This window comes from Beta vulgaris, chromosome 9 (genome assembly GCF_026745355.1).
Source record: "Beta vulgaris subsp. vulgaris cultivar EL10 chromosome 9, EL10.2, whole genome shotgun sequence".
NCBI classification, from domain to species: Eukaryota; Viridiplantae; Streptophyta; class Magnoliopsida; order Caryophyllales; family Amaranthaceae; genus Beta; species Beta vulgaris.
In genome coordinates, this window is record NC_079210.1 from 53,244,817 (window position 1) to 53,268,345 (window position 23,529).

At 34.5% G+C, this 23,529-nt stretch overlaps 1 protein-coding gene across 1 annotated transcript; it reads left to right on the top strand.

Moving 5' to 3' along the window:
• Nucleotides 1-3,629: 3,629 nt before the first annotated feature.
• Nucleotides 3,630-21,938, top strand: LOC104904772 (MADS-box transcription factor 23). Its single transcript, XM_010693146.3, has 8 exons — nt 3,630-3,797; nt 4,113-4,432; nt 15,712-15,787; nt 16,411-16,472; nt 19,983-20,082; nt 20,270-20,311; nt 20,881-20,964; nt 21,560-21,938. The coding sequence occupies exons 2-8, from the start codon at nt 4,251-4,253 to the stop codon at nt 21,665-21,667; spliced, it is 654 nt and encodes a 217-aa protein (XP_010691448.1). The 5' UTR covers nt 3,630-3,797; nt 4,113-4,250; the 3' UTR covers nt 21,668-21,938.
• The last annotated feature ends 1,591 nt before the right edge of the window (nt 21,939-23,529 follow it).

The window sequence follows — 23,529 nt, forward strand, 5'->3', positions numbered from 1 at the left end:
ATATTATACTTTATTATTCGATTTGTTAGCGCTTACTATACATATTCCTAACACTAATTTTAGTTCTTAATTGCTTATTTTCCGTCAATGTGAAAAAATAAGACACCCATTGTTTTCTCTTTCATTGTAGTCTCATTTGAACCTATGTTTACCATATTCTAAAAACATTTAAACAATTTCGATCAATTTTAAAAAATGACTACTAAGGTACTGTACTTAATTTTACAATAGTTATGCATGGAATATTTTTCAAATTTATGTAAGTCAAGTAGTATTGTACTTCAACGACTTTCGGGAGACAAGCCAACAAAGAATCACTGGAAACCTAGCATTACATGATTTATAGGCACACAAAACAAGCCAAAATGGAGTAATAATATCACAGTGCCATTAAAGAAACGTTATTCTTTAAACAGTTAGGCTATGTTCAGTTCACCTTATTTTTGCTTATTTCAGATCTAATCAGATCAGATCAGATCAGATCAGATCAGATCAGAAAAAATAAGTTCAGATCAGATCAGATCAGATCAGACCAGATCAGATCAGATCAGACCAGATCAGATCAGATCATATCATGCTTATATTTAAAAACTTATTATTATTAAATATCTTTCACTACATATTAATAAAAATTATAATAATTGAATATTAATAAAGTACTCATTGAGACGAATCAAACAAGACCCCACATGACTATTTTTTCTTATATATTAAGAAAAATCTAAAAGATTATCTCAAATTGTGAATAGTGTCAAGATTCTAAGTGACAAAGATAAAAAAATACAAAGGGGGTATTATTATTTACTAGTACATTTGTTCAAAAGAATTATTATTGTTGTTGTTGTTGTTCTTATTAATTATTAATATTGGTAATTATTATTAATCTTGTTGTTACCATTATAAATGTCATTGCTATTATTATATTAAGTTATTTTGTTGTTATTAAATAATAGAAAATTAAAAGCCACATGTTAAGAACATAAGATTGACGCAAAAATAAGAAATATATAAAATATGATATCTCAAATTCATGACAACGAAACTACTAATTTCGGATTACATTTCAAAATAAGCTAAGTGTGACATACAAATTAAATTTAGATTCGGTATACCTCTTCTTACCGAATTCCAAATCTCTCTAGCTATTTGAAGTTGCACGATATTTATTTATTTTGTGCTCAAGTCATAGTTGTTTGTATATCTTGTTCTATTTTATATGGAAAAAAAAAGAGTTCAGTTTGCCGACTTCTCAAGTTTGAAACTTTTTTTTAAGGGAAAGTGTGAAACATTGTATAAGGGCTCTTATAAAAAATGACTTGAGTTATATAATTATTTTAGTAATAATAATAATTATGATTGTTGTTCTAATAATAATGATAATAATAATTATTATTAATAATAAAAGTTGTATAAAAGTTGTAATAGAAATAAAATGATAATAATAGTAACACTATAAAGAAGATCTTATAAGTATTGCATAATAATGATTTACAAAGTAATAATATAATAGTAATAATATTTTATAAAAGATAAGATCTTGTTGAAAAAATAAGTTCAGATCAGTTCAGATCAGTTCAGATCAGATCAGATCAGATCAGATCAGATCAGATCAGATCAGATCAGATCAGAAAAAATAAGTTCAGATCAGATCAGATCAGAAAAAATAAGTTCAGATCAGATCAGATCAGATCAGATAAGTTCAGATCAGAAAATTTCAGGTGAACTGAACATAGCCTTAGAAACGCTCTGCTTTTACAGCTTAAGGAACGTTCTTGATGTAAAATGAAACGTATTTAGCTATGTCTATACTAGACTCTAAAGTATGGACAATGCCACATGGGACTCGTACCCCGCAGGTTATGAAATTGCGGGTCCGATCAATTTATTATTCCTAATTAAGTAGATACCCCAATTTGAAATAGGATAATCCGATAATATAATCTAACCAGCAAGACCTTTGGCTTTAAGATAATACAAATATAAGAATTACCTAGTTTAAAAGAAACTATAGAGATATATTAGAGGTGATCATGAGCCGAATTGCATCTAAAAAAATTGCCTATTGGTCGGGTCGGGTCAAAATTCAGGTCAAAATGAACGGGCTTTTCGGGCGAGCCTAAAAATAGACAAAAAAAAGTTAGTTTTGGCTTGCCTAAAGCTCGACCCAAAGTAAAAAAAAATGGGCCGGGCCCGACCACGGTCCAAATATTTTCCCAAACCCGCCCAAAAATCGGGTCGGTCTAGGGTTGATCAGCTCTAAGACATATGTAAAGTAGAAGAATGACAACCTACGAATTCAAATGTAATAGAGGTGATCGAAATGCAGGATTGGACTCCACCATAAAAACTTGACTTATATGCAATAGGTTGGGCCAAATTTCTGGCCGATTTTTGTTGCCCAAGGCTTGTTTTTTTTTACTAGAATAACACATTTTTCGAACCAATATCAAGTCATGTCAACTGTCAAAATTTAAGTTCGTTTTTGACTTGTCCAAAACCCATCCCAAACAAAAAAAACAGCCCAAACCCAAACATTCCTTAGGTCGGGATACCTTTGATCAGCTCTAAAATGCAGTTAATTGATGCATGTCACCCGACAAAATCATATTTCACTCATTTTAGATATCTAGTAATGTACTACTTAATTTTTAGGGAAATGATATGAATAATAATTCTGCTTAGTATGCTAGCCAAAGTTTAATACTTTAATTTCGATTATCGATTTATCTCACACCAGCTTCAAGTTTGAGAGCTCTCTTCCAATATTGTCATTTAGCTTAATTAATTTACTAAATCGATCGATTAATTATAACACATCAAATTCTTTTATTAGCTTCAGTTTTTTTTAAGAATGGACATTATCAGTCTTAACTGTGGTTGATTCACTTTAAAGGTCTCAACTTTTGATTATCTCACAGAATCCTAATTTTAAGTTTTTTTTCCCATAACATCCTTTAACTTAATTAACTCAGTACATCGGTTAATTACTTATAACGCATAAACTCTTTTATTAGCTTTAGTTATTGGATTAGTTCCATGTGTTTTAATTAACTGATATAACAAATAAATTAAGCTGAAACATACATCATTTTAGGAAGAGAACGACCAAATTGGACTTCTACTACCTCTGTTTTTTTTAGTTGCAACGATTTGACATAAAGTAGAGAAGGAAAATGTCTAACCGTTGCAACTAAAAAAAACAGAGGTAGTATAAGTAATCAAAAGTTGCGACCTTTCAAAACAAACTGGCCATTGTTGGAATTGCTAGCGTCAATTTTTTTTATAAATAAGTTGAAGAAATAGAACACATAAGCCCCCTTTTTTGGACAACATTAATGAAAATTCAATTTAGTTCAAACAAATTCCTTTTATAATTTCCGCTCACAATTAAATTCAGTTTAATTCAATCATCCAAACAAGACAACCTTAAATTGTAGGAAGACTTGCAAATATTATTAATTTTGTAACTTTTTAGGATCCTGATTAAGGAGTGGGGTTGATCTCGTTAATTCCACTAATTAGGACCCCACCTTACCATTTTACTACTAATGTTTAATTTATTGTCAGAACAAAATAAGAAATCCACTTTACATTAAACATATACTAATAAAATTGTTTTTCCCCAACTAGTGCATTTGACCAACTGTTACAACTTTCCCAGCTAAGCCAAGACCCCAAAATATGCAGTAACTAGATACATAATTTTTCCATTTACTCTTCATTTCAAATCTCTATCTCTTTGACCTTCAACACCAACCAACAACTCCATTCTCTTTCTTTGATCATTCAAATCCCAGGTAATTTTATTCTTTTTCATAACTCTATATATTTCCATATATTATCATTCTTTTCACATTTTATATTATTGTTTAATAAACTTTATTCACTTTAATGTAACTTAAAACTATATATATATATATATATATATATATATATATATATAATATATATATATATATATATATATATATATATATATTATATATATATATATATATATATATATATATATATATATATCTTAGATCCCTATTTTTATATAATTTTTCCTGCTTAATATCATTGTAGTTCTTGGTCTCATTTTTGTTGTTTGATCATTTTGCACATAATAGGTTTATTCTGAGATCTATTATAAGCTAGCTAAGCTTAAAGGGTGAAATTAAAAAAACCCTAGCTAAGCTAATTATATTGATCATATATATAATTAATTATTGGAAAATAATTATATAAAGAAAAAAAAAAGAATAAAAATGGGAAGGGGAAAGATCTCCATTGAAAGGATTGACAACGTGACAAGCAGACAAGTAACTTTCACAAAGAGGAGGAAAGGGTTATTCAAGAAGGCGAAGGAGCTTTCCATCCTTTGTGATGCTGAAGTTGGAATTATCATTTTCTCTAGTAGTGGCAAAGTCTATGAATTTGCAAGTCATTGGTATGTTTTTAATTTATTTTAGCAATTTTTAACCTATAGTTTTTAATTTCTTACTATTTTTATATATCATTATTTTCCATCCATGATTTTTTCAAGTCAATATATTTTTTATCCATATGAGCCACGAAGGCAGTCGTACAAAATACAAGGGGAAGGGGCTTCAAATCTGTGACCTATCCTTCACATCATCTCAATCTTAGCCATTAGGCCAAGACATCCTTGATTTTTTTTCCAAGTCAATATAGTTGGTAGAAATGTACAATAAAGATATTAATATTTTTTGGGTGATACTAATAATAATAATAATAATAGTAATAGTAATAGTAATAGTTATAGTAATAGTAATAGTAATAGTAATAACGCGTCTCTTAGTATTTACCCTCATAGTAGTGAATATTGATCTTAGAGAAATTAATGCCCTTAGTTTTTTGAACATTTTGTTCTTGTATTAATAGAGTTCATATGTTTGATTTATTAAAAATTTAAATTTTAAGCTCTTAGCAAGATGATCTATTGTAATGATGGAACATTGAAGTTTGGGAGTTTTAAAGAAACAAAATTTTTTAAAAAAGTGAGAACTAATGTCTGAAATTGGCAGTTTATTGGAGTAATATATAGACAACTAGCTAGGGAAAAATTTATTCATAAGATAAGGTAATTATAATACTACAATTTTGTAGTCTACACATGAAGGAATCTTTAGAGTAGATAACGTACACTGCATTTTTTACATACATTCACATCAAGATGGATAAGATCGGTAGTTAAGTTATGAATTGAGTCCATTTCCATATGGATAGAGGTGGACAAATTAAAGTTCGATTTGATCATTAGATGAGTCGTTTAATTAGTGCCCCTTGTTAAGTTATTAAAGTTCTGGAGAAATTATTATTCTATAGATCCTTTTAGAGAGAAGAGTTCTTGTATTTTTAGTTTTTTCAGACCATTATGTTTGAGCTAGTTGTGATAAATTAATAATAGATTTGCGCATACAGACCTCTGTCAGAGGAGAATTTAATCAAATACAAGCCTGATGAAGTTTTATTGTAAAATTATAGGCGATAAAAGACGACGTATCCTACTAATTTATATGTTAGTACATTTCCTTCTCTTTTTCAATTTGACAAGACTAGTCCCAATTCTAAGGGGAAATAGGATTTCTTTCAAATGTACATTCTTCAAATTAGGCCTTCCCTCTTTGGGATTGACGATGGTCCATAATTTTTATATGATCTAATGCCATGATTAATTCATGCACAACTTCATTGAATAAGAGTTTGACCACGTACAAAATCAATGCAATTCCATCCTAAAATAGTTGACGATAAATAAAGTAGTTCTAGCTCGCACATGAAGTTTTTTCTCTTAAGAAGTTATGAGTGACAATCAATAATATAAAGATACTTATTATCAACAAAGTTTTGAGAAGATTATTACATAAATCTTTGCAGCTATTCTAAAATAAGTTTATATAACCACCCTTATTCAACATAAAATTGTGCTTTAATTGGAAAAAATCATAGAAGGCAGCATATACAATAATTACACTTAGAAATTTTTAGGGCACTAGTTACGCTATTGTGCTTTTCAACTTATTTTTGCTTATTTGAACTTAATAGAACTTATTAAAATAGTCCATATCTCATTGAATTGAACTTATATGAATTTATTAGACCTTATTTTTTGAGTATGTCAAACTATATTCTTGCTGAACTGAACTTATCTAAACTTGTTGGACTTTATTAGTCCTAATTTTAACTTAAGTATATTTTCTTATAAAGACTAAAGATAAGTTGAACAAACAAGGTTATATCTTGTATTGTACTTCTATATCCAAGGTACTTTTGTTTTCAGGATACAAGTTGTAGACTCTTGCAGTGCATTTCTCTCCTTTTGCCTCGTAAAGAGGAGAGAAAAAAAAAATAATGATTTATCTAAATCGAGAGAGAATGCCTAGAGAGAGAGAGAGAGAAAAGCTCTGGAACGAGAAAGGAGAAGGAGAATGGACGACGGTCAAAAGGAGAAAGATTCCGAACACTAAACCATCACCGATAGCCTTTAGAACAGCCTTCATTGATTTTCTACCCCTAAACATCATCCCACAAACAATCCTTAACATCTTCGGTAGACATGGAGATGTAGAAGACTTAACTATTCCCATCCACCTTAGGAAAAACTGTAACCACAAGTATGCCTTCATTAAGTTTTTCTCCATTAGTGCCATGCAAAGAGCGATAAAGCAAGAGAATGGAAGAAGATTAGGACCTTTCAAGATCCGGGTCAATCCTGCAAAACACGACAAACACGAACCCTACCACAAAAATCCCCCACCAACTCGAAACCATCACATGAAACCACCCATACCAAGATCAATCCCTCAAAAAACCACAGCCATGAGAGATCATCGTTCGTATAAAGAAGTCTCAAACCCCCATCCTATCCAAACAGAAAATAAAAAGCCTCCACCCACCCCAATAACCAAAACCAAAGAAACCTTGACATTCTCAGATACAATCATTCCCAACCAGATTTTGGAACCTTTAAGCACGGACATTGCTAAGGAGATGTCTAAACATCGCAGAATGAGCTCAAGGGTGTTAGGGGTTGATACGGAGAAAATAAGAGATCAAGTTGAGCTGGTAGAACTCGAAGGTGATCAGATATTGGCCATAAATGGGGTGAAAAATCCTGGAATGCAAGAAATATTGGGAAGAAGTGTCATTGCTGTGGCCAACTCACCCTCCCCCTCGAAGATTATTCTCGATCACATCCTGGCGGAAGGGGTTAATTGCCTGAATATTAAACCCTTAGGCGGTCTGTTGCATCTCATTCAATTTGAATCTATTGAGATGAAGGAAGAAATGATAAAAAGTGAGTGGCTTTTGAGATGGTTCTTAGAACTTAGGGATGTAAACAACTCGAGCTCTGCCATATGGAGGGAAATGTGGATCACAATCTATGGAGTTCCACTCGTTGCATGGAGTTATGAAAACTTTCAGAAGATTGGATGCATTTACGGTAAAGTCTTGTCCGTGGAATACTCAAGAATGGATTATGCCAGGGTACAGATTATTACGGATTGCCTCTTCAAAATTAATAATCCCATTGTTTTCTATGTGGAAGAAAAACCCTTCAAGATCTTCGTCACAGAAGATTTCGGTCTAGGACCAAATTATGAGCCGCCAGTCTGCAAAGGTATGTGTAATCCAATCTGTCCTATGTCAGTTAAAAGTTGTCCTGTTGAAAATCAGAAAACTGACGGCGACGAGGAAGAGGATGATTGGGAATTTTTTGGGGAAGATGAACCACTTCCAAAAAATCCTACGATCTCACAGACCAATGCATGGGGGAGAAGCCCAATTATCTCGGAAAAAGATATTAATAATAATGCCCTCATTATTTCTCCAAACAAGACTTTTGATTTTACGTCTCCCAAGTCAAAACAAAAGTCTCCAGAAATCCCAAAACCTTCCAAAACCCATCTAAACTTTAATTCACCAGTGCGAATTTCGAACCAACCTGGCATGAAAAACCAATTTATCTCGACCCCACTCCTCCATAAACCATCCTCCCCATTAACCTCAAATCCAGGTCTACACTCCAGCCCAATTCATAGGGTGAACAACTCAAGTCCTGATATGTCCATTAGATACTTTAATCCTCCCATTATCCAAACCACCCAAACCATCATAAGCAGCCCAATAGAGAATAAGCCCACCCAAAACCCCCAACCTTACTCAAGTCTCAAAAGCCTTAACTCCTCTGATAAGCCCAGTTACCTTGATCAAACATTCCCATACCACAATCCTCAAATTCAAACAGAAAATTCTTTCAACCCATTGTCAAGGCAACCACAAGGTGAAGTGTCTAAAAATACGACATCATCCTCCCCTTCTACTTCCAGTCCATCCATACCTCCTGGCTTCGAGGATTTTCTCCCACCTCCCTTGAAAGCTCATCACGAACAAAGACGTTTACAAAAACGTTTGAAGAAAAAATACAAAAAGCACCTTTCATCCACCACCTCTAAACCTACTCCTCTCCCTCCTTCTCCCTCCCCAAACCCAAAAATCTCCCATGAAAACACAGCCTCTGAAATTATTGAGCTCGGCTTACAGCTTGGTATGAAGTTTAATGGAGAATTATCTGACCTACAAGATAGAATTGTGGGCATATTATCTCGCCAAGAACAGGATTGGCTTTCCAACGTATAAGATCCTCTTATACTCTCAAAATTCAGAATTATGATAGTGACATGGAATGTTCGAGGCCTAGGCACTAGATTAAAGAGGAATGTGCTTAGGAAAATGTTACTCTCAACTGATCCCATTCTTGCATTCATTCAAGAATCTAAGTTGGAAGATGTTCCAACCAAAATAAAAAATTCGCTTTGGTGTAGCCATGATTTGAGCATGTGCGTCAGTCCCTCACATGGATCATCAGGGGGTCTTATCTCTCTTTGGAGAGAATCGAAGTTTCATCTCAAATCAAGCCGGGTTGAGACACACTGGATTGGAATTGAAGGATCTTTATTGAAAGAGGATTTTCAATGCCTCCTCATCAACATCTATAACTCTTGTGATGCTGAGACGAGATCGAATACATGGTACGAAATAGAAGAATTCTGCAGGAATTCCTACCTCCCTCTCTTAGTAGCAGGTGATTTCAACGAGGTTCTCTCAGCATCTGATCGAGGCAGTCAGGTAATTGATGAAAAAAGCTCAGAAAGATTCAAGGATTTCATTAGTAACCTTCATCTCATAGAAATCACTCCTTCCAATGGGTTCTTCACATGGTTCAGGGGGAAATCAAAATCCAAACTCGATCGAATCCTAGTCCAGCCTGAATGGATATTAAAATTCCCAACTCTCAAATCTTGTATTCTCAAAAGGAATGTATCTGATCATTGTCCCCTTCACCTGCAATCTTATGAAAAGGATTGGGGACCAAAGCCTTTTAGATTCCAGGATATGTGGCTCACACATAAAGATTGCCTTAACCTTATTAGAAACACATGGGAAGAATTGAAGGGTTGTAATATTGAGGACAAACTCAAACGGGTTAAATTGAAGCTGAAATCCTGGAATAGAACAGAATTTGGTAACATTGAATCTAAAATATCTCAGTGGGAAGATGAAATTCTGAAATGGGATTCCATAGCAAATGAAAGAACCCTCTCAGACGAGGATTTGGGCCTTAGATCAAAAGCCCAATCTGAATTGTGGGAATGGCTTAAGCGCAAGGAGCTTTATTGGGCTCAAAGTTCGCGTATCAATTGGCTTAAGTGTGGCGATAAAAACTCGAAGTTTTTCCATACATATGCCTCCATAAGGCGAAGGAAAAATAATATCTCTTCCATGATCTGTGAAGGCAAGAAAATCAGTGAGCCTTCGAAGATTAAGAAAGAAGCAACTTCTTATTTTCGGAAATTATTTTCAGAAGACTTCCACAACAGACCTACCTTCTCTAACCTAAACTTCAGAAAACTCTCCCAAACCCAAGCAGATGATCTCATTAAACCCTTCACTCTCACGGAAATTGAAGAGGCCATTGCCTCGTGTAACCCATCCAAATCACCCGGCCCAGACGGTTTTAACTTTAACTTCATAAAGTCCTCTTGGGAATTCATCAAAGAGGATTTTTTTTCCCTAATCAGTGAATTCTGGCAGACGGGGAACTTGCCAAAAGGTAGCAATGTAGCGTTTATTGCTTTAATTGCTAAAGTTGAAATACCTTCCAGTTTTAAGGACTTCCGACCAATAAGTATGGTCGGTTGTATCTATAAAACCATTGCAAAGATATTATCAATGAGGCTTAAGTGTGTCATGGGGGATCTAGTGGGGCCAAATCAATCCTCTTTCATCGAGGGTCGGCAAATTCTGGATAGTGTGCTAATCACGGGTGAATTGCTGGAATCATGTAAAAGAACAAAGGTGGGAGCAGTGTTGTTAAAATTGGACTTTCATAAGGCCTTTGACTGTGTGTCATGGGCGTTTCTTGACTGGACCCTTGACCAAATGGGTTTCCCAGGCCATTGGAGGAAGTGGATTGGTTCTTGTATCTCCTCTGCCGCCGCGTCCGTTCTTCTTAATGGTACTCCGACGACCCCTTTCAAGCTCCAAAGGGGTCTCCGACAAGGAGACCCTCTCTCTCCTTTTCTCTTTGTGCTTGCAGCAGAAGTATTAAATCTCATGATCCGAAAAGCTACAAGATTGAATAAATGGACAGGTATTACGATATGTAAACATGGGCCTACACTAACTCATCTTCAATTTGCAGATGACACGATAATATTCACATCCCCAGATATGGAGGCGCTCAAGAACATACAAAAAACCTTGATTTTGTTTCAACTAACTTCTGGATTGCAGGTAAATTTTCACAAAAGCGAGATTCTTGGTGTGAATACGTCTCAGTCATGGCTATCGGAAGCGGCAAAGAAACTGTTTTGCAAGGTCGGGTCTTTTCCCATCAAGTATTTGGGCCTCCCGATTGGTGGTAACATCTCTAGGATGGTAGTTTGGGATCCTCTGATCGAGAGAATGAACAAGAAATTGGCTTCATGGAAAGGGAAACTACTCTCAATAGGTGGGAGACTCACATTATTAAAATCCTCACTCTCAAACTTGCCTATCTACTTCATGTCTCTTTACCCTATGCCACAAGGAGTGATTGAGAAAATAAGCAAGATTCAAAGGAAATTCTTATGGAGTGGAGATATGGATAAAAGGGCTTTAGCTCTCATAAGATGGGAACTTGTGCAACTACCAAAAGAGCTTGGAGGCCTCAATGTAAGCAATATATTTTTCAGAAACTTGAGCTTACTGTGTAAATGGGTGTGGAGATATTTTTCGGAGCCAAGGGCATTATGGAGACAACTTATCGAGACAAAATATAAGTACCCATCCTCGTTAAATATGGCAGATTTATCCCCACTTCGGATCGGGGGTCCCTGGAAATCTCTCTGTAACCATCTCTTGAAGCATAAAAGTTCGAGAGAAATTCTGAAATTTGGCTCAAGGAAAAGAATTGGAGATGGAAATAACACCTTGTTTTGGCATGATGTGTGGTTAAGTAACTCACCATTGAAAGTTATCTTCCCTCGGCTCTTTTTGATCTCCTCCTCTCCCATGGCCTCGGTAGCCGCGATGGGTTTCTGGGAAAGCAATAAATGGCAGTGGGAACTGTCATGGGTCAGGACCTTCAGAATTAGAGATTCAATAGAATGGGAACAATTGCATCCCTTGTTGCTTCAAGCTCCGATCCAGCATAATGAAAAAGACTCCCTTGTATGGACTCTCAGCTCAAATGGCGAATTCACAGTAAAATCCTTCTATGATGAACTTTACAAAGATGTGACTCCTTGTTTGGGTAGCCTCTCGCGGAAAATTTGGTTTGGACTTGTCCCTCTCAGAATAGAAGTGTTTACATGGTTAGCTGTACAAGAAAGAATAAACACTAAGAAGAAGCTCACGTCTCTTGGCATCATTCCTCCTTCAGAGTCAGGTTGCATCTTATGTGATTCAGGGCCTGAGGATATCTCTCACTTATTCTTATTCTGCCCTTTTGCTATGGAAATATGGAGTTGGTGGTGGAACTTGTGGAATATTTCATGGGTATGGCCCAAGTCTCTTGCTCAAGCCTTATCGCAATGGATCTTCCCAGGGAAAGGTATTTTCTTCAAACAAATCTGGTTCTCCTCCTTCATTGTAATCATATGGTCTGTATGGAGAGAAAGAAACGAGCGAATTTTCAACAGCAAATCGTCGTCTACCAGGGATATAAAGACTTTAGTGCTGGTCCGTTTATGGTGGTGGGTAAAATCGTGGAAACTTCCTTTCCTCTACTCAGTTGAGGAAGTAATCAGAAACCCAAAATGTCTACAATGGGGTTCTTCCAAAGCCCCGAAGCCCAAAACCTCTCACTCTCACCTCAAAAACATTGCGGAGGTTGGAAGCTGCAAATTAATTCTTCGCTGGGTAGTGGGCTTCACCCCCTTCTTGCCTTCAAATGGAGCAGATGGGGGAGGAATTTACAGTGGGCACCTTCGTAATAATCGGGGAGACACTCTTTGCTCCTTCTCCTGTCCCTTTCCTCCGATGAACCCAGAAAATGTGGCGGTACTAGCTATTCATCGTGCAATTCAAATCTCTCTCAGTTATGGAACCGCAGGAGTTCAGGAAATTTCAATAAATTCCGACTCCATTTTAGCAATCAGATGGTGTCTCAGTCGCTCAGATGGACCAAGCAATCTTTCTTTCATCCTAAATTTTATCAGATCCACTCGCCAGAAGCTTCCTTTGTTCCAGATTAATCTTCAATCGGATAGTAATGCCCAGATTAGGAAAATCTCAGAGAAGAAAAGATTTGTTTTTTCAGATGAAGTGATTTGGGAGAAATATCCTAAGTAGAGCCTGAGATAGTAGTTTTATTTTGACTGAATGTAAGATGGTGGACTTCAATTTTTCTCCTCCCAGGAGTTGGAAATAATAAAACGATCAAAAAAAAAAAAGAGGAGAGAAAAAGCTTACGCAGTAGTTGTTTATGTTTTACTTGAGTTCTTTAATTATGTTGAATCCTCTTTTATTTTTCTTTTGCTTTGGGTGGGGTTGTACGAAACGACTATGACAAATGATGAAACCACATGACATTAACAAGCTTCACTTCACATTCACCCAATCTATTCATCTCCTATTCTCCTGCTTAGCTTGTCCCAAATCTCCTCATTTCTTATACGCTTAAATAAGAAAAATTTCTTCTCATATCTTCACGGTTTTCAAGTTTAACTAGTTATTAGGCCCGGGCTATGCCCCGGGTAAGAAAATTTTCATTTATTAATATTGTACTTTGATATGATATCACTAAATAAAACTTGGTCTAGTGGTTAAAACTTTAGTACATGAATTTGAGGTCACGGGATCAAAACCTATACTATGCAATTTCTAATTTTTTTTATTGTACATGGATTACATGAACTAAAACTCCCTAGGGAGAGCGCCACGTGACACCGTTCCTGGTTTACGCACGCCTTTTAATATATTTGTATAGATATACTAAATTATATGACTGATAATTTTTATGGCCAACTTACATATAGTTTATACAACACTTATATCTAAATCTAGACAGCAATAGATGAATAGATAGAGTAACTGATAAATTTTAAGAACTGAAAATAGGTCCGGGTAACCCAATACGAAGGAAGAGAGTTCGGTCCACTTACAAGTCCAAAAGAGGTTCCATACTAAAGCCAATTAGCAATAATAGGAGTAACTCTTCTAACTTATAATGTGGTACTTTCTCTCATTTTTTTCCAATGTGAGACAAATCATATGTGCACAACATTGGGTTCAACACTCCCCCTAACACGTGAGTATCCTTAAAATTAGAGCACACTAAGGTACACAATAATAATCCTCATTGGGAATGAACGTCAAATGGACACCCCTTATCCAGTGCGTGGCTTGACAAATGCCTAATATAAACGACCTTTAACCTAGGCTCTGATACCATTATAAATTTTATTGAATTGAAAATTGGTCTAGGCAACCCAATACGGAGGAGGAGAGTTCGATCCACTTACAAGCCCAAAGGAGGTTCCATACTAAAACCAATTGACTATAGTAGGAGTAACTCCTGTAGCTTGTTGTACTTTCTCTCCTCTTTCTCCAATGTGGAACAACTCTTATATGCACAATATGGGGGTTCAACAGTAACTCGTACGTAAAGGCTATATTCTACTGATCACCTTATGTTTACTAACTTATTTGAGATAAACATGTTCAAATAATTAAGTACTTCAATGGTAACAAGTTAAGTGCTTATATATGGATTACTCAATAATACTTCTAGAAGTTGAGTCTAAGACGATCTTCTAGGTTGAACTGAAACTATGAGAGGAAATTAACTAAGTTGAATTGAGACTGCTTAAAAAAGGTAGAGCCTGAGTTCATACAATTTCACTTTGAAATAATTGAACACACTTTTTTTTAAGGTAAGATTAAGTCCCTTAGGAGGAAGGAAATTGGAGATCCCTCCTTGTAAGGAGTGAGACTCGATCCCAAAATTCTTAGAATTGGAGGTGATGCCAACACCATTAATAAGCTATCACCTATTGTTCAATAAGTGAACACATATAATAATCTAAATCTCTTTAATCACCAAAAGAGACTAGCGTATTGATCGATTCAGAAACTTAAGCCTGTTCTTTTTTTGCTTAATGAAAATTCAACAATAATATTACGTACCCGTTTAATTGGTACAATAATATTAATTTATCTGTTAACAGTGAGTTAAGTCGATCGATCTTCAATATAACAAGGGATTAGCTTAGTTTTCTTTCTGAAATATTATTTTTAGATTGAATTCGTATAATCAGCTAATTATAGTTAACGATTATCGATGCACAATTAACTAAGTTCTCACATTTATTATCATCTTTTTAAATGTAATATTTACCTTTTTAATGAATGGATTAAAATGATCAAACATTGCATCAAAAAAAACATAGATAGTACATCATCTACCCCTCATCTGAAATTTTGATGCACTATTTGCACGTTTAGGACACTGCACTATCACTGCATGAGTGCATAATTACTATTTCCATATAATGATGCATTAATTAACATTTCAATTTCTATTTACTTTTGTATATAATAGCCTCTAGAAAGGATTATATTACTATCACTCGTATACAAATGGGAGTATCAGGGATGATAATTGGACGGGGTGGGTGCGGAGGATGGTCCCTTCACGATCATACTCGAATAAAATTCACGTATCCCCATCCTCCCACCAGGCCACTACCCATTTTGGGAGAAAATTCCAGACCCATCTCCACCCCACCACCTGCGCCTGCTCCGCATGTGCGTCGTACCCACTTTATACCCACAACTTTGCTCCCAATAATCCCAAACAATCTGTCAGTATTATAGTTACAAAATGAAATTATTAATAATATAAGTATATAAATTGGATTTTAGTAATAGATATTTTAATATATAATATGTTTTTTAATAGAGAGTAGGGTATGAGATGAAAGAGAAGAGGGGCGGGCGGGGATAGGGTGGGTATAGCATAAAATCCACACCCGCTCCAATACCCATTGCGAGTGCGATTAAATCATCCCCATCCCCGCTAAACTTAAATCCATTCCCGCCCTAGTTGAATGGGAATGAAATAGGTCTCCTACTTGACCCGCTCCACTGCCACCCTAGTTAGTACTTCATTTTCTAAAAATGTGTGCATAAACTGAGTGTTTTGCGCCACGCTTTCAGCATGCAGTCATTGTTGCAGCGGTACTACAAAGCAAATGAGGAGAATCAAGTTCTCAACCCCACTTCTGAGGCCCAGGTGTGTTATATATCTGCTTTACATAAATCATATATACTTATTGGTTCTTTTTTCTTTAGAAGCCTATCTAGTATTTGGAAGCTTACATTTCTTTCCATGAGAGGTTATTCATCTTATGAATAAAAAAGATTATGAGCAAATAGTGGTTTTGTAGCCTAGCTATTTTGTATGAGCAAGGCTAAATGACTACTACTAAATGTTATTAGCAACTAAATTTTGTTATGTAAGTAGCCACTTTATTAATTGCAACTCTTTTATTTCAATGTCTTTAATTGCATGCCTCAAATAAATCAAACACTTTTAAATTGCAACAAAAAAGGCGTGAAGATAGGTTGGATTTGGGATGTAACTTAAAAATGTTTGGTTTATTTGAGTCTGCAATTGAATAGATTGAAATGAAAGGATTATAATTTACAAACAATTAACAAAGTGACCACTTTAAAAAGTTGCATTTTGCCAAAAAACCCTTATTTATAGTAACTTAGTTACGGCCCCACCAATAGCCTATCTCTAGTTTAATTAACTAAAAATATAGCTGACTAGAATTTTTCATTTTGTTTCTTTGTAATATGTCTTAATTAAGAAGTTGAACCAAATATATACTCCAATTTGGCAATTGGCAGTTATGGAAGGTTGAAGCGGAGAGCTTAAGGCAACAACTAGAGGATCTAAGAATGAACAGCAGGTATGCCAATTAATTATTTTGCACCTTTACTTTCTGCATGATCATACATTATTCATTGCTGCAAAGTTGTTTTGACAAGTATACACATATATGCAAAATGTGATGACAATGTATGACTAAATTTAATTATGAGGTAAATATATCAATAATTTACACGAGAATATCCAAGTTTTTAACTATTGTGATGACCATAACCTTGATAAATCTGAAAATTCCCTCATATCATTCCCCAATATCCCTAAGACAACTTTAGAGAAGTGATGAGAATTGTTCCCTCCTCTTACAAGACTAGCTAACAAGTTACTACAAACTATTTGAATTCAAGACCTAGTATCTATATAAACCGTCTTTCTTGTGCCACATGACACGTTTAAATGATGATGCGATATTATGATCGAGTAACCTCACATATGCATGACTAGTAACCTGTTTGTGCTTGTAACTTTAGCGATATAATACAATCTTTTTACGTAAGCCGAGAACAAAACAATAAACAAAGATCAGATCGATATCATACAGTCTATGGAGGTCTGTCCTCCAGTATATTAAATCCCAAACAAACAAACTATAATACATCAACAATAGCTCTTTACAACCTTAATACTTATTTGCATATTAGTAACTCGTATATGCATTATCAACAACCCCGTTTAAGCTAATCAATAACCCATGTTGCACCATCAACTAATAGTGTTTCATGTCACTTTGTAATAAATGTATACAATATACCATAAGTAGTACTTACCCTAATCGCTTGTTTGATAGATGGTCATAAGTTAGTATAGTATGAGAATATACATATATAATGTTTCAGATGGATATACACAAATCGCATTACCATTAGAAATGTAAGTGATCGAGTTCTATTCATCTATCCAGACAGCAACAAACTTGACAGGTTAACAATTTACCAAAATCTAGTGCATGAAAAATTAATAGATGATGTAGAATTAGTATATTACTATAGTGAATATAACCAATTACTCTCTCTATTCGAAATTCATAAAGACATGCATATACTATGCTTAACTATCCAACAAGAAGTTATGAACATCCAAAAAAAGTAATGGTTTATCATTTTTTTATACGATAAATCTATACAAATATATTAAAAGACGTTTCTAAACAAGGAACTGTGCCATTTGGTGCTATCCCTTATCGTGTTTACTTCAAGTAAACACACATGCAATGAAAAATTAGAAGATGCATGTGATAAGATTTGATCTCATGACTTTAAGCTTATATATGAAAATCTTGACCACAAAACCAAGTAATGTTTGGTGTTATAATTTCAAAGTAAAATATTAATAAATGAGAGTTATAATTACCCGGAATATAGCTTGGGCCTAAAAACTAGTTACTTAAACTAATTTGTGGAAAGATGTTAAAGAAAACACAAGATTATGCATAGAGTAGCGCATACACAAGATAAATAGGAGTTTAGGACTAGACACTACATAATTTATACATTTAGTTTTTCTTTTGTGAATTAATCTTTGCTTCAACCTAAATTTAATTGACAGACTTAAGTATTTAATGTCCATTTCAGTTTATGTTAATGTAAGATGCAATGTATAACTCATGATAGCTTTTATCATACTTTACTCCATGTTCGCTTTTGTTACTTCTACAGTTTTATACGTTGTTACGTGATCATTTGCAGTATTCCATACTAGTACTCTGTAGATAGGAAATCATTTATGGAGACAATTGAAGTATATGATTCTCCTATTAATATATTATAATAATATTAATGATAACAATAACGACAACATCAACAACAACAATATGATATAGGTAAAATTGGACTCAATACCCTGAACTATAGAGCGAGTGCACCAAACAGCTCCAACTAAAACTTATAGTTAGAACACTCCGAAGTACGAACCTGGATGCAGTCCGTATCGTCATAAATGAGGTCGGTGACCGAAATTCTCACTGCCTATAAGTCGAGTGTTAGATATTGGGCAGTTATAGAAGCGTTTTCCTTTATCGTGGTTGAACTTCCAAGTAGTTGAACTACTGTAGGCAATCATTGTCGACAGTGAATTCTACCATTACCTAAACTGATATTTGAATTATTCTTGAAACTTGAAGTTGAAGCTGAGCTCATTATTGTTATCCAAATTTCAATATTTTAGTATTTAGGGTTTATTTGGATTAAAAGAGGGATATTGGGGAAGTAAGATGGAATTTGTAGAATAAAGTCTTTGTCTTCAGTTGAGCAAGAAGAAAATGAAGGTACGTGCCTTCTTTTTGTTTAAGTAAAAAAAAATTAGAGTTCAAAAAAGAAGAAAATAAGAAAGGAGGAGAATCCGATGAGAATTTCGGGCGCGACCTCATATATGGTACAAACTGCACCCAAGTTCGTATTTGGGGTGTTCTGGCTATAAGACGTAGTTGGGGCTGGCTATAAGACGTAGTTAGGGCTATTTAGTGCGCCCGCGCTATAATTTAGAGTGTGATACCAATTTTGCCTATAATATATCATAAAATTCGGGAAACTTGAAGAACTTAAATTGGGCGTGATTTGGTAGTTTTGTTAAGTCCACTTGTCTGAAATATTAGATTGGCAATATGATACATAGTTGTAGTCAATGAAGGCTACTTTGGCACAATTTGAAATATATATTGGTACGTAATTTGTTACGAGTTTTTTTTGTTTGTTTGTTACGAGCTTATTGATCTTTCCTTAATTTAATGATGCATGTACTAGTGTGCTATGGATTTCAGCTAACGTCCCAAATTTTGAAAAAAAACCCTATTTCTTGTATAGATTAATATCAATAATTATATATTTTAAATATATTTTTCTATTGTAATGTGGCGCGATTTGAAATTTTATTACTTGTCAGAATGTCAGGTATAATATTTTATGTATAATGCAAATATTTTGTTTTGTTTTTGTACACTAGGTATACTATAAAATACTGCACCCTAATTTTCTTTTTAAAAAAACCTAGATTCGTCCATATACCATGGCTTTTAAAAATGGACACCAAGCTAATGTCATGAATTTACTAATAAAACATTAAAAAATTTAGATGATTAATTATATAAGAAATTTAAGATAATATCATTGGTTAAAACATTAAAGCTGATGAATTGGACATGATAAAAATTATGCAACATAAAACATAATTTGGAAATCGGTGGTGTATTGGGATTTAAAGCATTGCTTGGTATATAAGAAACGAGTTGTTGTGAATTGCAGCCAGCTAAACACATGTAGACTGTAGTACTACTACAACCTAAACTGGCTGAAGCTCAACAAGCAGGGATTTGATGAAGACGACAATTTGAAGAATTAAAACAACGTACACGGCCGAGATGTTATACATGACGTACACACGTATAAAGATGTCAACTAGCTTAGCTAGTTTGGTAAAGGGAAATATCTGGATTTAGAATCCATTTTCGTCACTTTTTTGGGGGAAAGAAAAAAAAATGATAAAAAGCTGAAAAGAGGGAAAGAATGCTCTTATTAATTTTAGTCTCTTTGTTTTTCAGGCAGTTGTTAGGGGAAGATCTTTCAGAATTAACCATTGAGCATTTGGAAACCCTAGAGAATCAGTTGGAGATGGGCACAAAGGCTATTCGTACAAGGAAGGTGAAATTCCAAAGAATATTATTTTAAAACTACTTTTAGGAAGTTGTTATTCGTCGTCCTTGATAGCTTATCATGTTTATGTTGTCACCCTAAAATCGTGTGTACAAAATGACATTTAGTTGTCGTTCTTTGATCACTACATTTATGATCTAAATATGCAAGGCAAATCGTTATGTGTATTTTTCAGAAGGAGATTTTCAAAGCCAAAATACAAGATCTTAACAAAACGGTATGTCACATACACATATGATATTCTTATTTTTGCATATTAGTAGTGTTTTGATTAATTAGTGTCGGTAATTAAGTAGATTAAGATTACAATACTTATCAAATGTGCTAATCCTGTATTCCACTTAGCTTCTTGAAGAGCGTAGGTACTTGTTTGGTTGTGTGAAGTTATACTTATAACATATACGAGAGAACATATATAATTGCATGGAGGACACATTAAGCAACTTGTAAAGTAGAGCTGGCAACTTTTTTTGTCAGCCAAAAAAACTGCCAAATTAATATTCCTCCTGTAGCCATTTAATACTCCATCCGTCCCATAATATAGTGCCTGTTTCATTTTTGGTAGGTCAAAATTTAAAATTTTTGATCGAATATTCTCATTTGTATATATAAATGTAGTTTCATAATATCAACTTTTTATATTTTTGAAACCCCTATACTTCTGATGAAGCATGCATGTACAATTAGATACAAATTGTTACGTGTAGACGTATAGTTATGTGTGCAATTGAACATTTACGGATGCTAATAGTATACCAAATTAATGAGCTTGTGTATCCTTGGCAGGAGATTCTCGTGCACCAAGAAAACATGGAATTGCACAAGAAGATAAATCTCATGCGTCAAGAAATGTCAGAACTGCAGAAGAAGGTTGATATTAATTCAGTGACGCCAATTTAATACAATCATAAATCACCATATAATATACTACTAAGTACTACTGACCATGATTAAACAATCATATCTACGCATGAATTTGTTGTCACGTTGAAAAAAGTAATCACCGTAAAAGTGTCGAGATATGAGGTCATAATATTATCACTGTTGATCTTATGCCACAAAATAACGATTATCCTCAATGAAATTGCGTATGGTGATGTATAATAATGGCATGCATGGAGAGAAATTGATTTTTATGATTACATATTGATTATTTTTTAATATCTTCAACTTTTAACGATAGCTTCTCAAAATATTCTGGAGTCTTATTTTTCTTGCCATCACCCATCTGCTTTGGGTCTATCGTATACAAGAAAAATAAGAGTTTAAATTATTTTGAGATCTATCTCAAAGTTGGGATGATTCTAAAGTAATCAAGAGGTGGGATGAAATTCAGCTGACCAGCTAAAGGTTGGATTATTAGAATCATTTTTTTCATGATTCAATTAGGTTATTTTATATAAAGCACGATATCATTACGTTATTATTAATCGGAATTAATTTAATTAAATGCATGGCATTTCAGGTTTCTGCAGGATCAGGAAAGGATGATCAAGAAGGTGCAGAAGGTGGAGCCTCTAGCAGCAAATCAGCATATGACTCATATGATCCAATTGAGCTTAAGCTAAGCTAACTAAAGACACCATATTATTGGTGGAAGTTAAGTTTACCAAGATTAAGGAGCATAATCTCTTCTTAAGTAGCTTAATTATCTTTTTTTTTTCATAGACATGTGATTGAGGATTTTATATGGCTGAGTTGTATCCACTTTTACGCCTGAATTAAGCCCGAAGGGCTTTTTGGGTGAGGCAGTGATGGGATGTGAAGTTGCATGCCTGAGCCTAATGCGCTTGTATTTTTCTTTCTTTTACCCTGAAAGCAGAAAATTATTTTTGTGGTTTTCACGAGAAGTTTTCAGTTATTATTACATGCTATTTATCCAGATGTTCTCGTTTTGTCAATTATTATATTTTTTTTTCAGAGATCTGGTTAACCGATGCCACGGCATTGGATAAGTATTATATATATTTCCAGAGTTGGTATAAATTTGAAAATGAATTTTAAAATCACGCGTCAATTAACATAATTAACTAGTAAGTGTCCCGGGCGATACTCCGGGTTGAATCTTTTCTTAAATTTTTGTCTTGTGAGGAAAAAATTGACCACTGTAGTCTATTATCATTACCATTAAAGTGTTAAGTATCTAACTACTTGTATAGTCTTTTAATGAGAAATAATTACAAGACCTTATTATAATTTATTTTAAAATATTAATCAATGATGTTATGTTGGATCAATAATGGTTAAGCTCTCACTTTTCCTTTCAAAGGTCACGTGTTCAATACCTTCTAACTACACAACATTATTTTTTTATTTGAGAGGTCGTTTTGCATGAAAATAGTGCATATGCATTAGAGTCTTAGAGGAGAGTGCCACATGACACATAGACATTCTTATGAACGCCTTTTAATATATTAGTATAGATGTTTAGATTAATTTAATATTTTCATTTATAGTTTAATTTATCTAACGTCCTAGAAGCGCTTGTTAACTTTTTCCTTTTTATAGTAGCAGTGGAATCATCTATTATTATGGGTAAATCAGCAAAACTGTGTACAAAGTATTTGGTTCTACAAGACTACGTACAACAATAACTTGCTTAGTTGCTTCATTTTCTCAAGAAAGTCAGTTTCCAATAATCTATGCTAGAACGAAGGTCCTCTTTGCTAGGTGTTGGAAGCGATTCAATTGCCATGGGAGGATACCATCACAAACATGTATAATTTTCTAAGTCCAATAAATTCATAGATATGCTAAGATTTAGAAGCTTCTCATCTTATGTGATAGAGAATATGTAAATATTCTCATAATATTCTGTAAAGATATATATTTGTGTAAAGATAGAATTTCTCATGGTTTCCTGGATTAGGGTTGTATCCATAAATATATTGTGATAATGAGAATAGGCTTCCCGAACTCCTCTCCCATTTCGGCCCCACAACATCCCCTGGCCTTTCATCTCCTCCCTTAGGCCCGCGTTTGGCAACTCCCTCGTCATCCCCCAACCGGGCTCCACGACCCCACAACCGGCCAACATCCGGACTCTCCTACCGCGCCCAGTCCCACTATTCAGTTTGGCACACTCCCCCAAGTCCCATTTCCTTGTCCAGCCCATGCGCATGGCAACCCGTGCCAGTCATGGCATATATAAGCCCAAACACATATTCACCCTCACAGCCCAAGCACCATATGCCAAATTTGTCTCACCTTTACCTAAAAATCCAAAATTGGCTATGGTTGACACTAATTGGATTACGGCTCTAACTGATGAGTATAATGCTCTTATTAAAAAGCATACATGAGATTTGGTGCCTCACCCTCCTGTGGGGGTCAATATTATTCGTTCCATGTGGTTGTGTCGTCACTAATACAGGAAAATAGGAGAACTTGAACGCCACAAATTCAGACATGAGGTTAATGATAAATCTCAGCAGG

Excerpts from the sequence above, each read along its gene's own strand:
- LOC104904772 (XM_010693146.3), top strand. The coding sequence starts at position 4,251 with ATGGGAAGGGGAAAGATCTCCATTGAAAGGATTGACAACGTGACAAGC. Across the intron at positions 20,083-20,269 it reads AGGCTATTCGTACAAGGAAG|AAGGAGATTTTCAAAGCCAA; the intron begins GTGAAATTCCAA and ends TGTATTTTTCAG. Across the intron at positions 20,965-21,559 it reads TGTCAGAACTGCAGAAGAAG|GTTTCTGCAGGATCAGGAAA; the intron begins GTTGATATTAAT and ends ATGGCATTTCAG.